Source organism: Myxine glutinosa, chromosome 14 (assembly GCF_964187855.1).
Source record: "Myxine glutinosa chromosome 14, kmMyxGlut1.1, whole genome shotgun sequence".
Lineage (NCBI taxonomy): Eukaryota > Metazoa > Chordata > Myxini > Myxiniformes > Myxinidae > Myxine > Myxine glutinosa.
Window position 1 is genome coordinate 46,951,710 of NC_136274.1, and position 20,921 is coordinate 46,972,630.

Genomic DNA, 20,921 nt, shown 5'->3' on the forward strand with positions numbered 1-20,921 from the left:
GATTGGCATTGGACGTGCTGTTGTTCTTGGACTTCGCGCCAGGCTCTGGGCCGACCGGGCCGACGTGGTGTGGTGCCGACCGGGCCGACGTGGTGTGGTGCCGACCGGGCCGACGTGGTGTGGTGCCGACCGGGCCGACGTGGTGTGGTGCCGACCGGGCCGACGTGGTGTGGTGCCGACCGGGCCGACGTGGTGTGGTGCCGACCGGGCCGACGTGGTGTGGTGCCGACCGGGCCGACGTGGTGTGGTGCCGACCGGGCCGACGTGGTGTGGTGCCGACCGGGCCGACGTGGTGTGGTGCCGACCGGGACGCCGTGGTGTGGTGGCGACCGGGACGCCGTGGCGTGGTGCCTCCCCCCCCCCCCCCCACCACTCCCCAGAATTTCCATGGTGAAAACGTTTCCCAGTGTGTACCCTGGATTATAATAGGAACACCGTATCCCTGCGTGTCGGAAGAGATGACTAATAGGGTTGGCGTCAGGAAGGGCATCCGGCCATAAAAACATTGCCTCAAAAAGATAACCATGACAATTACAACTACATATGGGCAGCGTACAGCCCGAAGTGGACATCGGTTTCTGAGGTTTGGGACATGGAATGTAGGGACAATGACAGGGAGATCAGGAGAAGTGGTGGAAGTATTGGTCAGAAGAAGAGTGGACATATGTTGTGTGCAAGAGACGAGATGGAAGGGAAGTGGTGTGAGAATGGTGAAGAGGAGGCAGGGACAGAAATACAAGTTTGTGTGGCAAGGGTGCCTGGAGGGTGTGAATGGTGTTGGTGTCCTGTTTTCTGAGGAGTTTGTAGACAGTGTGGTGAGAGTGTGACTAGAGTGAGTGATATGCTAGAGATGATGGTGAAAATGATGATTGGAAAGCTCTTGGTGAACGTCATCTCGGGCTATGCTCCGCAGGTTGGTCGGAGCGATGAAGAGAAGGACAAGTTCTGGTGTGCGATGGAGAAGCTGATGGAAAACGTGAAAGATGAGGAAGTTGTTGTGGTAGGAGGAGACCTAAACGGACATGTGGGAAGGAGTATGGATGGTTTTGAGGGAGTTCATGGGGGTTACGGATATGGTGTGAGAAATGGAGAAGGTGAAAGGATTTTGGAGTTTGCCGATGGAGCTGATTTGTAATACTCAGTTACAGAAAGAGGATAATAAGCTTGTTACATACACGTCAGGTGGGTCGACGACAACCGTTGACTACCTGATGGTGCGTAGGCGAGATAGGGGGCACCTCCGGGACACAAAGGTCATCCCGGGGGAGGAGGCTGTTTCACAGCACCACTTGGTTGTCTGCGACATAAGGGTGAAAGGTGCGAGGAGAGCTCGGTGGGTGAAGTACCAACCGAGAATGAAGGTGTGGAGGTTGAAAGAGGTGACAGTAAGGGAGGCATTAAAAGAGAGGCTGAGTAGGGTAGAGGATGATGTGGTTGAGCTTGAAAGTGGTTGGATGTCAATGAAAGCTAGTCTGTTGGGAGCCGTTGGTGAGGTATGTGGATGGACAAAAGGACCACCGAGGCACTCGGAAACATGGTGGTGGGATGATGAAGTTGGAAAGAGGATTGACGAGAAGAGGAAGAAGTTCAAGGAGTGGCAGAAGGCGAAGGGTACGGGAGCAGAAACAGCAGAGCATGAAAGTTATAAGGCAGCCAAGAAGGCTGCAAAGAAAGAGGTAACAAAGGCGCAGGAGGCATGTAGGAAAATGTTTGGAGAACGCTTGGATTCGGAAGAGGGTCAGAGAGCAGTATTCAGGATTGCAAAGCAGATAGCGAAAGAGAGGTGTGATGTGATGGGGGTGAGTTGCTTGAAGGATGAAGTGGGACAAATCGTTGTGGACCCAGATGGAATTAAAGGAAGATGGAAACGATATATGGAAATGCTGTTGAATACAGAGAATGAATTGGATGGCAACATAGAGAGTAACCCAGTTTTAGGACCGGCAGAGAAGATAACTGAGAAGGAAGTTGAGGAAGCGATAAAAGCAATGAAGGGTAGAAAAGCGGGAGGGCCGACAGGAGTTGTGGGAGACATGTTGAAGGCAGCAGGAAGTTGGGGTGTGAAGAGAATGACAGAGATCTGTAATCTGGCGGTGAAAGAAGGCCGCATTCCAGTGAATTGGGAACTGAGTACCCTCGTCCCTCTATACAAGGGGAAAGGTGACCCTCTGGAGTGTGGCTCGTACCGAGCGATAAAGTTATTGGAGCATGGAATGAAGGTATTGGGTAGGGTGTTGGAGAGGAGGATAAGGAAGAAAGTGAAGATCGACGAAATGCAGTTTGGATTTATGCCAGGAAGAGGAACGACAGACGCGCTTTTTATTGTGTGGCAGTTGCAGGAGAAGTACAGGGTGACCCAAAAAAAACTCCCACATTTCAAGGGTAAATGAAAAAAAACTGGTTAAAGATAATCAAGATATTATTTGCACACATGAAACTTCATTCAATCGTTTTTATTCATCATGTTTTAAAGATGACATCGTCCAAATGGTGGCCGTCATTGTCGATACACGCTTGGAGGCGATTTCTCAAGGCTGCCATGGCTCGACGGGTCATGTCGGGTGGAACATCGGCTATCTCCTGCTGAATAGCAACCTTAAGGGCTTCAGGAGTTTGGGGTCGATGAGTAGACACTCGTGATTTAAGGTAGCCCCACAGAAAAAAATCACAAGGGGCGAGGTCAGGGGAACGGGCCGGCCACCCAACATCGCCACGCAACGAGATCACCCGATCCGGAAACATTTCCCTCAGCACTTGCAATGATCTTCGAGCTGTGTGTGCCGTCGCTCCATCTTGCTGAAACCACACATCGAGTTCTTCAAGCTCAAGGTGTTCGAGTTGTGGCCTTCGAAAGTTTTCGAGCATATCAATGTAACGGTCAGAAGTTACGGTAACAGTTACACCACCCTCTTCAAAGAAATAAGGACCCACGATGCCAACATCGGCAACAGCACACCACAGTCACTCGATCGGAGAGAAACGGTCTTTCATGTAGCATGCGAGGGTTGTCTTCAGACCAATAATGAAAATTTTGTTTGTTTGCAGAGCCACTCAAATGAAATTGAGCTTCGTCACTGCACAAGAGAACAGCATCTTCCGGAACACGTTGCAGAATGTTCTCGCATAACTCCCTGCAGCTTATCCAGTCTCTCGCATTGAGTTCTTGCACAACCGTCATTTTGTATGGATGGAAGCGGAGGTCTTTGTGTAAGATTCTCCCTGCAGTTTCCCGGGATATCCCTACAGCTAAAGCATGCTTCCGCGCAGAACGTCTCGGAAACTGCACAACAGATTGCCTCAATGCTTCAATATTCTCAGGCGTACGAGCGCTCCTAGGTCGACCAGGTGATTTTCTTTTTAAAGCTGAGCCTGTTGCCCTGAAATTCTCAACCCACTGCAAGATGGTTTTCCGATCTGGAACGTTTTGGTTCTGTGGAATACTGAAACGTCTTCGAAAGGCCCTCTGCACGGCGATCACGGAACGGTTGTTTGTGAAGAACGCTTCGACAGCGAACGCACGGTGTGCTCCCGACCACGCCATGTTGGCGACTGAGGACGGTTGGGGTTGGGCTACCAACAGACCCTAGCCCCGCCCCTCCCGCCTCACTACTGCCAGTGCTACAGCCTTTCGAAATGTGGGAGGTTTTTTTGGGTCACCCTGTACATGGAGAAGAGGAAGAAGTTGTTTCTTGGGTTTGTTGATCTGGAGAAAGCATTCGATAGGGTTCCACGTAAAGTATTGACATGGGCATCGAGGAGGTTAGGAGTGGAGGAATGGTTGATCAGAGTAGTGATGGCAATGTACAAAAGAGCACGCACAGCTGTAAGGACGAAGGACGGGAACAGTGGTGAGTTTGAGGTGAAGGTGGGAGTGCATCAGGGGTCAGTACTACGTCCACTACTATTTGTAGCTGTGATGGAGGTGCTGGCTCAGAACGTAAAGGAGGGTTTACCGTGGGAGTTGTTGTATGCAGATGATCTGGTGTTGATTGCGGAAAGTATGGATGGACTGAAGGAAAAGATGAACAAGTGGAAGGAATGTATGGAGACAAAAGGTCTGAAGGTGAATATTGGAAAGACGAATGTGATGGCAAGTGGTAAAGCATGTGGTGAGGTGGAAAGAACTGGGAAGTGGCCCTGTGCTGTGTGCAGGAAGGGTGTCGGAGTGAACTCCATTCAATGTACAATGTGCGCCGAGTGGGTTCATCAAAAATGTAGTGGTCTGAGAGGGTCATTAACCAGTGTGGCAGCTACATTCAAATGTAAGGTGTGCACAGAGGGAACTGCAGATGGAGGAAATGTTGAGTTGGATCTTGGAGATGGCGTGAAGCTGGAAGGTGTGAAAACATTTTGCTACCTCGGAGACATGCTCAATGGAGAAGGTGGATCAGACTTCGCAACGGTTGCTAGAGTGAGATGTGCATGGAAGAAGTTTCGGGAACTGAGTGGCGTGCTGATGAGGAGGGGAGTGTCGTTGAAGCTGAAGGGAAAGGTGAATGCTGCATGTGTGAGAAGTGTTATGATTTACGAGAGCGAGACATGGGTAATGAACATAGAGCAGCAACGAAGGTTGGAAAGGGTGGAAATGCGAATGGTTCGATGGATGTGTGGAGTATCGTTGAGAGAGAGGAAGACAAATGATGAATTGCGAAAGATGATGGGAATAGAGTCTGTGATTGATGCTGTGAAGAGAAACAGGTTGAGATGGTTTGGTCATGTGTTGAGGAAGGATGAAAGTGACTGGTTGAGATGAGTGATGGAAATGAATGTAGAAGGAAGTGGAGGACGGGAAAGACCGAGAAAGACTTGGCTAAAGATGGTGGAAGAAGAAATGCGGGCAAGGGGGTTAACAAGGAGAGATGCAGGAAATAGGGCAAGTTGGAGAAGATAGCCATGGGGACCGCAAGGCTAACCCCCGCTCTAGCAGGGAAAATGGCCTTAAAATGCATGTTGTTGTTGTATATAAATCCTTTTCGGCAAAATATATTTGTTAACTGTTGCAAATGGAGATAATTTTTTAATCTATATATATAAAACAGTTTGTGTGTGTGTGTGTGTGTGTGTGTGTGTGTGTGTGTGTGTGTGTGTGTGTGTGTGTGTGTGTGTGTGTGTGTGTGTGTGTGTGTGTGTGTGTGTAATGTTACCGATAGACTCCGAAACGGAGAGGCTTACGTGCTTGATATTTGACATAGACATGGCCATTGAGCCTGGGACGAACATGGCCGAACTCAAAATATTTGACGATCCATATTTTTTATTCATATTTACCTCAGCGCATTTCAGCGAAGTACCCGCTAATCTCAGCCGGTTCCAGAGCAGCTCGCTGATTCGCTCAGAGCGATCACGTGATGTTCCATCCCGTCACACGTCACACGTTTTTTCACCTTTTATGCGATCGTGTTTTGTATCGATTTTGTGCGATATGAATTAAATGTCTTTGAAACAGCTGTGAAACGTCTTTCCACAACCCTTCCATAACCGATTGGAGCAGTTTATTACCGCACAAAACGAGATCCGCGAAGCGAGTTGGTCGAGTCGTGCTGACCAAGATGGCGACACGGCGGCTTCACTTTTCACGGAGTATGAGCGTTCTATATATTTTCAATTCAGTGCGCCCGTGATTTGTGGCATAGACATGACCATTGGGCCTTCACGGTGTAATTTGTGCGAGGCTTTTGTCCGAGTGAGCTTGAGTCGAGAGGGCGAATGTACGGGTTGGGAAGGTACGGGTCTCCCTTCCCCCACCCGGCAACGCCGGTACTGGAGGACGTCACAGGATCGGTGAGTCTCCAAAATCCGCTTCGTGCTGTTGCGAATATGCATGACTATGTCCGATTGTTGTGCTGCTCTCCGACCATGAGAACTGCAACGTCATTGTTGACTGGCCATCCCCTTCCCTTCCCCCTCCACCCTACCCCCTCCACCCTAACCCCTCCCCCTCCCTTTTCCCCCTCCCCCACCCTTTTCCTCCTCCCCTCCCTTTTCCCCCTCCCCCTCCCCCCTCCACCTCCCCACGCCCCCTCCCCCTCCATTTTCCCCCTCCCCACTCCCCCCCCTCCCCTCCCCACTCCCCCCCTCCCCTCCCCCCTCCACTCCACCCCTCCCACCCCCTCCCATCCCTCACCATCCCCATCCCCCCCTCTTCTCCCCTCTCCCCCTCCCACTCTTCTCCCCTCCCCTCCCCTCCCCCCCGTTCCCCTCCCCTCCCCTCCCCTCCCCTCCCCTCCCCCGCCCGGCAATGCCGGGTACTTCTGCTAGTAATATATAAATCAACTTGCGATGAAAGAGCAAAAACACATGTACAGCAGAGTTTGGTTGGAGAACGTCATGTAAAGCTCAAGTTACACCATTCAGCACCTGAAATATGCACAAACACCAAAACGAAATGTTTGCACAATCACCTTTTGAATACAAATCAAAATAGTCAATTCGACTAAAACCGATGTTCATTCTCCGGCACGCGATCGATCGATCCAAACAGGCGAGCAAATGCATCTCCAAACTTGGGATCATTCCAGAAAGTAAAACCACAAAATCCGATGTGGTACGGTGCACAAAACAACTCGGGAATGGCCATCTTCCTTTCCTCTGCACATTTAATATGTCCATTCCGCAGAGAGACTCATATTTGCGAGATGATTCCAAATCTGGAAATATTTAACTTCATTGCCATGGCGACCTTTCTGCACAAGTTAAAAAACCAACTTCAACCCTTTTATAAAAGTCAGATTTTGAAATAAACGTCTCACCTCCACAAACAAACATTCTCCAATTTCTGATGTACCATGCTCTGGTATAGAATGATGGTGCTGCTGAAGCAGTTTCTTGGCAAAGGTTACACTGGGTGGTTTGCCATTGCCTTCCCAGGAGTAGTTAGGGCAGGAATTTTGTAATTTGTTCATGATGCCGGCGATGCCTCGCCTACTCTTCACGAAGGATACCATGGGATCGTTAACGTCCACCAATTAATGACGGCAGACGGGACGCCTAGTTTAACATCCATCCGAGGGACACACACACACACACACATCGATTTACTTATTTGTTTCACTTGTAACATTTAAATTGCTGACGTCATTGAACTTTTATTTCTTAATCTCATTTTGCAAACTTATAAGTGAATGGGAAAACGTGAAAGTTTATTCGAGTGAAAATGGATTTTGAAATGTTACGGAATCAACCAAATAGCACATTGATAAATCACCCAATCTGTGAAACACCAGGATGATGGTTTATAGCTGGGTTGGGATTCAAACCCAGGTTGGATAGCTCAGAGCTGTCAGGGTGTCATTGTTTACCTCTAGGCTATCCTGCCAACCCGAACAAACATTACGCAGTTATATATCTATCTATAATTCCAGTAATCTCTGTGTGTTTGTTTGTACGTTTGTACGTTTGTACGTTTGTACGTTTGTTTGTCTGTGACCGCTGTTTCTCGACAACCACGGGTCCGATATACTTTAAACTTGCCAGGTATATTGCTGGGGACCCGAGGATGTGCCTTTTCAAGGTTTCATATTAATCGGACAATTACTTACCGAGCTATGTCCAAAAAACGATTCAACCAATCAGAGAGCAGCGAGCTATCGCGTGTGCCGAACGTGGCGGACACACTCTGCCTCGGATGGCACATTTGAGAGCGTATTCATTTATTTCACGTTTGCAAACTATGTTCGCGCTATGTTGGCGTTAAACTATGTTTTAAAACTAATAAAAACCCCGGGGGGATTGTCACTGTACTCGCAAGCCGTTCGCCGTTCGCTTTGGCGTTGCGAATGGACCAAAACATTTCATGCACCAAACCATTTCATGTAAAGCGTTCGCCGTTCGCTTTGGCGTTGCGAATGGACCAAAACATTTCATGAACCAAACCATTTCATGTAAATAGAGGGGGGGATATAATTTTAGATATAGATATAGTACGGGCATGCCCTAGTATCATAAACAATACGTTCTGCATTGAACCTAAGGCGTACAAGTATCAACCTCACATTGTACCAATGCAACGACTAACGGATAAAAAAGAAAAGAAATTGTGACCTGAAAATTGAAATTCAAAGACGTTGCAGGCATGCATTCATTCGTTCATTCATTCCGCTAATACGAAGGAATCTATACTTCACACAACCAGCGAGTCTTGTTTACACGTGGAGATGTCAATACAAGCTTGGATAATTGTGGAGTTATTTCACCACAAAACCAAAGAAGAATGACCTCGTTTTCCTGCCAGACAAAATACGGAGCATTGTTATTACTTTAGCAGGTAGCACCACCTGCTGGCAGTGTGGCTAACCGGGCAAGAACAAAATATCAAGGCTGCCATATGCAAATCACGTGTTAACCAACGCTGACCAAGAACCATGCAGGTTGACGACCCCAAGTGCAGTTGAAGCAATCAACAACTTGTCCAAGGTTGTGTGTTAATATTCTTTATGATGTGGCCGATACAAGGCTCAAGGATGGGGTTATACACATGTGTATAGAACGACAAAAGTGAAAGAATCTTGTGTTTATTACATATTACGAATTACATCATAGGATCTTTAATAATGTCCACCAAATAATACCAGCAGCTGTGACAACCAGCTCGATGACCATCCAAGGGATGGCACACTTCGCGATGTCATGTCCTATCTGCAAAGCAGCAACCCCCCAGTTTATAAATGCGCAGAGAATCAAACCCAGACAAGACAGAATAAAGGTCAGTGCACTCCTTCTGCACCATTCTGTTGAACAAGATATAAGTACATAAACGTTTTAACAAAAATGACCAGGAAGCTCATCACCCGAGCCCTTCCCTGTAAGCACTTCATCGTTTCTTTTGTCACCCGGGCGACACCACTGCACCCACCGACTTCCAATAAAATAATGTCCAAAAGAAACAACAAAGGTGACGCATCTACTGTGCATGGACGATTTTCAACTCTTTGCACCGAACGACGAAAAATTGGCAGAAAACTGAAATTCGTGAGACGGTTCACCGACAACATCCATATGGAATTTGGCCTAAAGGTGAGCTAACTCGATATCATACATTCGTATGTCAAGTGCACATTCGTGCAAAGAAGGCCAACAAAAAAAAATAAAAAAATAATTTAAAAAACGGCAAAACAATTACCAAAGAGGTACCTGCATAGAACGAGGCTGATCTGAAAATATACCTCACCCCAAGAAACAAAATCAAAGCCATAAACCAACTGGCAGTACCAGTGTCCCAGTACAGCTGCGGATTAGTAAACTGACCACAAGCGGATATAAAAAAAAAAAACAAAGGGGCAATACCCCTGGTGCTCACCTGGTAGAATAAAGCATACTGCACCGACTAAAGGTATTTTACATCAATTTCAATGGTTGCTAGAAGACAGGGCAGCATGTAGAATCATACTAACATAATCATAAGACTTTAAACAAACAAAAAAATACCTATTTTGGGGGGCAAGCCCCCCATAAACCACCTCAGACCCCAATTTTTTAAATGCCAGGAACAAACTTTGGTACAACACGGGTGATTGAGGTTGTGGTCAAGTTTCATCAGAATTGCATGTGTAGTTTCTGAGAAGAAAGCAAATACCTATTTTGGGGAGCAAACCTGGACCGACTTTGACCCCCGGTAGATCCCCTTAATCCCCCAACAATATCCCTAACCCTAACCCTGAACAAACTTTAGTTACAACACAACAAATATCATTTGTGCCAAATTTGGTCGCAATCTCTTCAACTGTTTCAGAGAAGAAGTTTTAAGTGTTCACGGAATGACGAACGGACAGATGGACAGACGGACAGACGGACTGACGGATGATGCGCCATTGCATAAACTCCCCTGAACTTCGTTCCAGGTGAGCTAACTCAATATCAAAACAAGGAAACTCCAAAACTATCCACAAAATGTTCTACAAAAATCAGTGCATCCCAATAAATGCACCTGCCGAGGAAAGATGGAGGTGGCTGCCTGATGGAACTCAATAAAGTGCACAGAGCGATGACTGTAGAAATAGCAGAGTACGTGAAAAGCTCAACAGACTACCGAATACAATTTGTGTACAAGCATGAACACAAGCCAGGAAAGGTTTCTCTCATTCACCTTTTCTGTTGTTTCTCATTTTCTCATGTTTCTCATTTTCTCTCATTTTTGTCATATAATTATTTGCCCGAACTCAATTAAGATCAGTTTGTTACTTTTTTTTTTTTTTTTTGCAGTATGTCGAGCAAAAAAAGAAAGTGGTCGGAGGATTACGTGTGGTACGGGTTCACGTGTTTGACGGAACAGGACGGAAGTCAGCGTCCTCAATGCATGCTTTGCAATGTCAAGTTGAGCAACTCCAGCCGAGCACCAGCAAAACTACGGGAACACTTCAAAAAACTGCACAGCGAGGGGCAGTACAAAGACGCAACGCTGGGTGAATTCAAATTGAAGAGAGTCCGATTGGACGCAAGTGCTACCTTGCCCACTCTCGGCTTCATTCCAATTGACAAACCGATCCTCACCGCGTCGTATGAATTTGCGTACCTGATCGCAAAGCAGGGCAAACCGCACACCGTCGGCGAGACACTCATCAAACCGGCCGCGTTGAAGATGGCCAACATCATGCTGGGAAAAGCTGCTGAAAACAAGTTGTCTCTTGTTCCACTCTCAAATGACACCATCAGATGCAGATTCGACGACATGAGCGACGACATCCTCGCCCAGGTAGATGCAGATTTAGTCGCGAGCCCGACAAAATTCAGCCTTCAACTCAACGAGACCACTGACATTTCGAATTTGAGCCAGCTCATCTTATTTGTGCATTATGTCAAAGGAGACGAGATTAAGGAAGACTTTCTATTCTGCAAGCCTCTCACAACAACGACGAAGGCAGCCGATGTGAAGAAGCTTGTGGACGACTTCTTCAGAAGCAACGGCCTCTCGTGGAACATGGTGTCTGCAGTTTGCTCGGACGGAGCTCCAGCCATGCTGGGATGCAACTCCGGTTTTGGAGCGCTGGTGAAAGCCGATGCACCACACACCATCGTCACGCACTGCGTCCTGCACAGACACGTGCTGGCATCAAAAACCCTGCCTCCAAAACTGGCCAATGTTCTGAAAATCGTCGTTGAAACTGTGAATTACGTGTGAAGCCGTGCTCTGAATCATCGCATCTTCAAAGAGCTGTGCAATGAAATCGGCTCTGAGTTTGAAGTCCTTCTCTACCACTCTAACGTTTGATGGTTATCACGAGGGAAGGTAGTGAGCCGTGTTTTTGCCTTCCGTGTAGAATTAGCCCGGTTTTTGCGAGAACACCAGCATTGCCATGCAACGCACTTCCAAGAGTCAGAGTTCATCCTCGCCTTGGCGTACTTGGCTGACATCTTCGACGCACTCAATCATCTCAATTGCCAGATGCAGGGCGGTGGAGTGAATGTCATCAAATCTGAAGAAAACCTCAGCACTTTCCGAAAGAAGTTACCATTGTGGAGGCGGCGAACAGAGAACGACAACTTCGCAAGCTTTTCGCTACTGGACGAGTGAGTGAGCGGGATCGAAGACGAGTCTGAAGTTGGAGGCACTGCTGTACCAGGGGAGCTGAAGCAAGCGATTGCCACGCACTTAGATGAGCTGGGAAAGTCATTCGACGGCTATTTCCCCGACCAAGAGCAATACCCAGCATGGGTGTGGCAGCCGTTTACTTTCGACGTTGCAACGGCAGATGTCAACGACCAATACCTCGACGACCTCATCGAACTTCAGCAGAGCCAGACTCAACAACAACTCTTCGGCACAACAACGCTCTCAACGTTTTGGTGCCGCCAAATGGAAGGGTATCCTCACATCGCTAAAATTGCCCTTGAGATCCTCACGCCGTTCGTTACAACGTATCTCTGCGAGCATGTGTTTTCGAAACTGGTGGACATTAAAACAAAGAAAAGGAGCAGGCTTGCATGCGAAAATGATTTGAGGATGGCCCTTGCCAAAACAAAACCAGGCATTTCCCAGATCGCCTCCCGAAAAGAAGAACAGAAAACGCATCAAGATGCAATTCTTCTTAATTTTTTGGTCAAATTTGAGGGGTTCCGCGAGTGTTCGGTGGGTTTCGTTAGGGTTCGGCGCCTTTAAAAAGGTTAAGAACCACTGTCCGAGAGGGATGTAAAAAAAACTCATGTCAGAGCAGCTGTACACCCAAAGGCACATGGTATGTAGAGTAATCCACTGGCACATCTGCAAAAATTTCAATATCCCAGTTACACAAAAACTCATGGAAACATGAACCAACAGCAATCATTGAAAACAAGGACATAATGATCACATATGACCGGATGATCCCATCCAGTGTGAACATAGAAAACAAAGTATTGCGACCAGACATAGTACTAAGGAATAAAATGGAAAAGACAGCATTGCTGATTGACATATCAGTACCCAGCGATTTTGGTTTACACAAGTCAGGAGACGACGATGGTTCACGAGCGAGCGGTATTCAATGGCAAAGGACGGACTATAACCGAAACAGGCCCGGACTGTGGGGTCGGGGGCCCACGTAGCAGGTGTCGGCCCCCGACATGCGGTGTACATGCCTATTTACAAAGGGCCCCAATGCGCTGCGTGCGCAGGCATTTAAGAGCCAGCTGTACGTAATTGTGTGTGGTGCTGGCCTGGAAATGTCAAAACAAAGGTTACTGACCTTGAAATGAGATAGAAAATAATGTATAATCAGTTATGAGGTTAGTTAGCTACACAATACCGAAAATTCAGTTTGATTCCGACAACTTTGAAAATTTGACCTTTGTGACCTTCAAAGGTCAAAGGTCGAAGATTCTGAAATTTGTTGGAAAACTTGTATTTCATGATGTATGCGATAAGATAAGATCATGTATGACATTTCACCCTATCAGGAAGCGAACAATGTAATAAAACCATCAAAAATCGACTTTTCTAAATTTTGTGACCTTGTGACCTTGACCATTTTCATTGAAAATGAAAAATCGAGCTCCGTGGGGCTAGACACATGGCATTGGCCTAACCAAATACTGAAACCCCTGTCATATTCCACCAACTCCCTCAGAGAAGATGTCACTTGAACTCGATTACCCCCGAAAAAGACATCTTTTTTGGGCGTCGCTCCGCCCACAATGGGCGCAATACGCCCACTCATGCAATATGCAGGACACAACTAGATCATGATATCAACCTCCCACCCAAGTTTCATCAAGATCGGATGATATCATCAGGTAGTTATGATGCGGACAGACAAACAGACAGATAGACACACACACCCATGACGAATATAGTGGTCACTCTGTTTGATAACTCGTGAACCAATAATGCAGAAATCAAGAAAAAGGTAAAATACAAAGACCTCAAGAATGAAGTGAAAAGACCCTGAAAGCTGAAGAGCACCGAAATTGTGCCAGTGATAGTTGGAGCAACGGGAATAATAAAGAAGAACCTTACAGAGATCTTAAAAACCATCCCTGGGAATATTACCACAAATAAACAACAGTTGGAGGCTGTACAAACTCTGGGAACTCAGTGACGATCCTGAAGACAGCCCCTGGAACAAAACACTGAGAACAACAAATTTCACCACTTCACCCATAAATCACAATCTTTCACTGTGGCGGAGGTGGATACTTCGAGTCCTGGGAGGACTCCGTTCCACCTTCTGAAACTCAAATAATAGAAAAACAACCAATGACACACACAGACATACACACACACATAGATTTACTTATTTGTTTCACTTGTAACATTTCAATTGCTGATGTCATTGAACTTTTATCTCTTAATCTCATTTCGCAAACTTGTAAGTGAATGGGAAAACGTGAAAGTTTATTCGAGTGAAAATGGATTTGGAAATGTTCCGAAATCGACCAAATATGCTCATTCCGCTTGCATTGTGACGAATCGAAGCTGATGAGCAGTGGGTTTGTAAGGAAATCAGGTAAACAAATTTTCTACTTGTTGCAAAATCAAGGCCAAGGAAAGATAGGTCTGTTAAAATTAATCAAATCCAACAAAGTCTGTCATGTATATTAATGGAATACTGGGCTGGCAGAATGGCCTCGACCTAGGGGTATGCACACACTCCTCCGAGCCGATTAGCCTGGATTTGAATCTCGGCCTAGCTATAAACTGTCATCCTGGTGTCTTGCAGGCGGGGCGAATTATAATCAATGTATGTGCCGTCTCTCAAAAGGATATCCACCTGGGTGTCTCATCTGCCGGCATTAGTTGTAGGATTTTAACCGGTAGGCGAGCTACCGCCAGTAGCATGGCTAAGTTCAAAATTACTGCTCTAACCTACAGGGGGCGCCGCATCAGCTGCACAGCCATGCTCCCGACAATGAAGAAACCAGCAGCCACAGACTGCATACCAAATTAAAGAATGAATGAGATGCTAACAGGATATTGACCTTTTTGACAAGAAAGGCAAGATGGTTAGTGAAAGTGAGGATATCGTCACACTACATAAACCAAGCTGGCCTGGCAAGCCTAATAATGTTTGGCCTAGTTCTTCACAGCCAATTTGAGCAATAGGAAGATGCCTTAAATACCTTCAAGAAGTGTGAAATAAAAGTCTTACCCTGTCAACTTTGCCTCGATTAAGGTCTTCTGGCAGAAATCCCTCCCCAATGGTACGTAGATCATGCTGAGAGGGAAACAGGGCAAAGCAATGATAAATAATTCAACAGCAGGAGCAACAATAATAAATAAATAAATAAATAAATAAATATCACAAATTGTGCCCAAATTGACATTCATGATCTTGAATATGGCTGCCACCAATATACATCGTTTCCACAATCATATGAATGAAAATGGGGAATTTATAATGGGAAATTATAAATGGGAAAATGGGAAAATGGGAAATGGGAAAACAAATACCTCCATTCATTCATTCATTCATTCATTCCACAATCATAATGTGTCAAGCATAATAGTGATGTGAAAACTTCATCGTTCCATTACGAAGTTGTGGAGCAGGATGATAAATCCCAACTTCTACCATCATGACTGCATGGCAGAATTAATTAAATTATCATAACCAGGGATCGACAGTAACGGCTGTCCAACAGTCCGGGAAAGGCAATTTTGTCTGTCAGACAAGTGAAAAGAACAAACAGGAACAACTCTTCTGAAGTGTCACACAAGTACATTACTCTTATCGTATTAAAAAAAACATGCTTGCAATCGTGAAGCCACGCACGCGTGCTTCGAAATCCTAAATACCGGAACCAATCCCGCTCTGCCCCAAACTCACCGCCTCATAGAGAACAGCTCCTTGGCTTTGTGCTTTTCTCACCGGAGAAGGTAGAAAAGGTTTTGTCTAGCGATGGGAGCAGATACCATCAGTGCCTGCATTCCCAAAAACTGTTTTTGAGCTCTCCTGCCGTTTGTGTCCTTCATCTACCTGGAAGTCAGCTCATGTTACTCTCATCCACAAGAAAGGTGCAATAAGCAGATCCTCTCAACTACAGACGAGTACAACTCACGATTAAATGCAAAACCATTGAATCCATCAGCATCATCACTGCCAACATCAAGTGTTTCACATTGTCCGACAGCTCTGCCATCATTTTGCATTCCATCCAGGCCACAACTCTGGACATTCTACAGCTTCTTTCTCAACAATTCAAGGACAACCAAAATCTCAAAAAAGACGTCAGGACCATCTCGTCTCATTGGACATAGCTCAGACATGTGACACAGTCTGACTTTCTGATCTACTCACCAAGCTTGCTGGCTGTGGTATACAGCCGTGGGCAAAAATATTTGCACCCTTGCACTTTTTTCAAATAATGCACAATTTCTTCCAGAAAATGGTTGAAATTAAAAAATATTTTGGTATCCACATATGTATTTCTTCGGTTTGCAGTGGAACAAAACAAAAAAAGTTGAAAAAATTACTAAATCTTAGCTTATTCCACACAGAAATCCTAAAATTGCCCGGACAAAATTATTAGCACCTTTTAAAAGTTGTTAGAAATAATTAGATTTCAAGCAGGTGAATCTCCTTTACTTTGGAATTGAACTCACCTGTGGCGAGTTGCATGTGCCTGCAATATAAAAAATCACTCATTCAACCAGTTTGAATAGAGAAAAGGAGTCATTCTGCTGTTTTGTGTCACTGTGTACCACAATGAGCATGGAGAAAACAAAGAAAACCAAAAAATTGCCTGAGGAGGTCAGACACAAGATTGTAGCCAAGCATGGACAATCTCAAGGCTACAAGTCCATCTCCAGAGACCTTGATGTTCCTGTGTCCACTGTACACAATGGTATCAGGAAGTTTAAGGCCCATGGCACTGTAGCCAACATCCCTGGACGTGGCCGCAAGAGAAAACCTGATCGAATATTGCAGCGGAGGATTGTTCGAATGGTGGAGAAAGCAGCTTGATCAACTTCCAAACAGATTCAAGCTGACCTTCAGACACAAGGTATGACAGTTTCAACTCGCACTATCAGTCACCAACTCAATCTAAGGGGGTTCTATAAAAAACCACCTTTAGAGGCCATTTTTCCCCGCAAAGCGGGGGTTGGCCTTTTTTGGGCACCGTGGTTGTTGTTGTTTTTGTTGGTTGATAGGGTCAATATTAAGTTTAGGGTGTCAATAATCTTGTCAATGCCATTTCTTTATATTTTCTGATTTAAAAGGATATAATTAAGTTCTGAATCAAAAACAAAGGTTCTGTAATATTAACAGTGAATGAATGAATGAATGATCGTTTTAAGGCTATTTTCCCCGCTATAGCGAGAGTTAGCCTTGCGGGTCCCATGACAATCATGGTTCCCTGTTTGAGGCAATATGGCCGGATGCCCTTCCTGACGCCAACCCTTAGACGCCTCTTACGATGCGCAGGGATACGGTGTACCTATTCTAAACCAGGGTACACACCGGGATCATTCATCCCAGCAAGCTGGTACTCAATTCGCCGACCTCGGAAGGATGACAGGCTGAGTCAACCCCCCTGGTGTTCATTTAGCGATCGACCGGGATTCAAACCAAGGATCCTAGGATCCCAAGCCGGCACCATAACCGCTAAGCCAACACCAGCCTCAGCTAAGCCAATGTAATATTAACAGTGAAATAAAGAATTGTGGAGACCAAATACTTCTGTTAATTTCAACTTATTTTTACAAGTGCCACAGTCCCTCCCAGATGAGAAGCATCTTCATAACATGATGCTGCCACCAGCATGCTTCACAGTAGCGATGGTGTTCTTTGGGTGATGTGCTGTGTTGGGTTTGCACCAAACATCTGCTTTTAGGCCAAAAAGTTCCATCTTTGTTTCCTCAGCCAACAAAACTTTTTGCCACATGGCTTCAGAATCCCCAGAGTGTACATACCTCAAATGGGATTCAAGGTGGGCTTTTTTGAGTAATGACTTGCTTCTTGCTGCACTACTGTACAGGCCAGACTTGTGGAGTTCTTGGGATATTGGTGTCACATGCACAGAGTGACCAGTCTTTGCCATAAAGGCCTGTAGCTCTTTCAAAGTTGCCATTGTCTTCTTCGTGGCCTCTCTGATTAGTCTCCTCCTTGCTTGGTCATCCGGTTTGGAGGGACGGCCTGATCTAAGCAGGGTCTTGGTGGTGCCATACGCCTTCCACTTCTTAATGATTGTCTTGCCTGTGCTCCAAGGGATATTCAAGGCCTTTGAAATATTTTTATACCCATCCCCTGATCTGTACCTTTCCACAACTTTATCCAGACAACTTTATCTTTATCTTTATCCAACTTTATCCAGGTCTTTTGTAAGCTCCTTGGTGCTCATGGTTGTCTTTGCTGTGAAATGCACAACCCAGCAGAGGAAACCTACAGGAACAGCTGATTTTATTCTGAAATAATCAGAATCATTACAATTTTACACAGGTGGAAGTCAATTAAATTGGTGTGTGATTTTGAAGGTGATTGATTACACCTGAGCTAATTTACAATTGCTATTATAAGGGGGGTGGACACTTATCCAACCAATATATTCTAGTTTTGTATATTTAATTGATTTTCTGAAATTTGTAGAATTTGTTTTTCACTTGGAAGTTATTGGTTACGATGTGTAGATAAAGGTGGAAAAAGTCTCATTTAATGCACTTTCATTCCAGAGTATGAGTATAAGGCAACAAAAGGTAAAAAAATTTGAAAGGGGGTGTAGACTTTCTATAGGCACTGTATATATATGAGAATGTATCCTCACACGAATGGTGGAGAGGTGATACACTTACTTTTGAGTGGTGTGATTTGGGTTTGATTCTTAGACTTATTATTGGGTAAAATGCCAGGGGCATAGAAAAAGCCCCTTTATATTAGGGTATGTGCCATGTGGCAAAGTCTAGAAAAGAAGGGGCATTCAAAAAAAAAAAATCTCGTGTGCATGCTGTACTAACTACCCTTGTGTTCTTAGGAGGAACCAAGTAATGCTCGAGAAAAGTTCAAATAAAGGGGCGCCCCACATCTATAAAATAAAATACCTTTACTTCTTCATGCATGTGTACGAGACAAATTGGCACCCCTTTATATGAACTTTTCTAGAGCATTACTTGGTTCCTCCTAAGAACACAAGGGTAGTCAAGCATGCACACGAGATTTTTTTTTTGGAATGTCCCTTCTTTTCTAGACTTTGCCACATGGCACATACCCTTATATAAAGGGGCCTTTTCTATGCCCCTGGCATTTTACCCAATAATGTCCCTTCTTTTCTATAGTTTGCCACATGGCACATACCATGTAAACGGCACATTTCTATGCCCCTGGCATTTTTCCCAAGATACATTTTAAATACGAACTAAACGCATTTGTTCATCGTACAAGACTTTATTGAAAACGATACAAAAGACTTGAAAAAGTAAGGGGGAAAAACATATTCAACCCAGATGGGATTCAAACTCAATCCCCAGCTTGGGAGTCTGATGCCTTATCCATTCAGCCATTGAGCCAGGACGTTGGAAAAAATTTTTATGTTTTAAATTGGTATAAAGTGGTATAACGTGGTATAAAGTGTGCATATATGTACATATATAATATTCCAGTCGAAGCCGAGAAACGAATTTTCAGTCCCCATGTTAAAGCTGCATACAGAGAAACTATCCCATATAAAGGGAGAGCTGATTTGTTCCTCGATTTGATTATTCAAGACGATATAAAAGACGAGAAAAGGTAAGGGGAAAAAAATATTCAACCCAGAGAGGACTTGAACCCACAATCCCCATCTTGGGAGTGTGATGCATTATCCATTAGGCCATTGAGCCAGCACATTAGAATTTAAATATATATATTTTAAAGGGGTATAAAGAGTGTATATATGTATGTATATTTATATATACAATATACCAGTAGAACCCGAGAAACTTATTTTCAGTCCCCATGTTAAAGTTGCATACAGAGAAACGATCCCTTATATAAAGGAGGGGCACTTTGTGCCTCCCTTTGATTATAAACTGTCAGATTTGCACTACAAAGTACACTGTCTCTCAGACGGACGTTAAGCTGAGGAGCTCATCTGCTAGCACTAGCTGGTGGAGTCAAACATCCCATGGCGTCTTTCGACGAGGAGGTGAGTCATCACCCGGCACTGCGAACAAATTCCAAAAATTCCTGCTAAACAAGTTCAGCTGCATCAGCTGCATCAGCTGCATCAGCTGCACAGCCACGCTCACAGCAATGATGCAACCAGAAGTAACTGCTACATACGAGAGAGGAATAAAAAAACAAGTTTACCGGGGTAAGGTGAACGCTCTCATTTACAATTTAATCCAAAAATAACTCACACTTAATGCAGCTTCAACAATGCTTTCAATGGTGGCATCACTCTGTCCAGCGGTGCAAGCTTCGATGCCTGCCTGCGATAAGTGCCTGCAGGACAAGGATTAACAATTAAACAAACCTGGTCCACTACACATGGCACGCACACTCTTGAAATGCATCAACTTGTAACATCCCCTGGTCAAAACATCCAATGAGTGAGAACTTCTTTAAAAAAAGACGACGTATCATATAATCAGAATGAACACCTAGTCCTGCGCGTGAAGACCAGCGATGATCAGCGTCGGCAGATGGTGGAACAATGGACGAAATCAACATGACATAGATCGCCGGATGATACAACCGCCACGGGAAGAAAGGAGAAGCAGACGTTTTGAGCGCCAGCCCTTCGTCGGAACATAAAAGGACAAAGATTTAATGCTCCTCTTTTGCTGTGACGAAGGGTTAACGCCTCAAACCACAGCTTTGCCTTGTGGAAGGTAGTGGCAGCAGAAACAGTCGATAGTTTAAATTGAAATTTTGTTGGATGGGTACCTCGCCGCATTGGGGAAAGAGGGGTATTGGGACATTGGCATGGCTGGGAGAAACTTGGATATGATTGTGAGAATCAACACATGTGGAGTGAATGTGATGTGGAGAGAGTCATGTCAAAAGGTGAAGGTGTTAGAGTTTGTGCATTCCTCACCTGACAACCTTCCTCTTCCCCACCAAAAATACAATTTAAACAAAACACATTCCCATACCACCTTCACTGCTCTGATGCCCCTATACCTGCCCCACTTTTCTGATACCCCTATACCTGCCCCAGTTATCTGATACCCCTATACCTGCCCCACTTTTCTGATACCCCTATACCTGCCCCAGTTTTCTGATACACCTATACCTGCGACACTTTTCTGATACCCCTATACCTGCCCCAGTTTTCTGATACCCCCATACCTGCGACACTTTTTTGATAGCCCTATACCTGCCACACTTTTCTGATAAACCTATACCTGCCACACTTTTCTGATACCCCTATACCTGCCCCACTTTTCTGATACCCCTGTAACTGCCCCAGTTTTCTGATACCCCTATACCTGCCACACTTTTCTGATACCCCTATACCTGCCCCACTTTTCTGATACCCCTATACCTGCCCCACTTTTCTGATACCCCTATACCTGCCCCACTTTTCTGATACCC

At 45.3% G+C, this 20,921-nt stretch overlaps 1 protein-coding gene across 2 annotated transcripts in view; it reads right to left on the reverse strand.

Annotated features, from left to right (window-relative positions):
* Nucleotides 1-20,921, reverse strand: part of LOC137439707 (tudor domain-containing protein 3) — a gene marked incomplete at its 3' end in the record, with an annotated part of 198,467 nt that overhangs the window by 171,541 nt on the left and 6,005 nt on the right. Inside the window, 3 exon segments of one of the 2 annotated variants that reach the window (XM_078768313.1) lie at nt 14,559-14,624; nt 15,237-15,302; nt 19,742-19,826. In XM_078768313.1, coding sequence (XP_078624439.1) covers nt 14,559-14,624; nt 15,237-15,302; nt 19,742-19,826 — 217 coding nt within the window. 2 annotated transcript variants of the gene reach the window in all.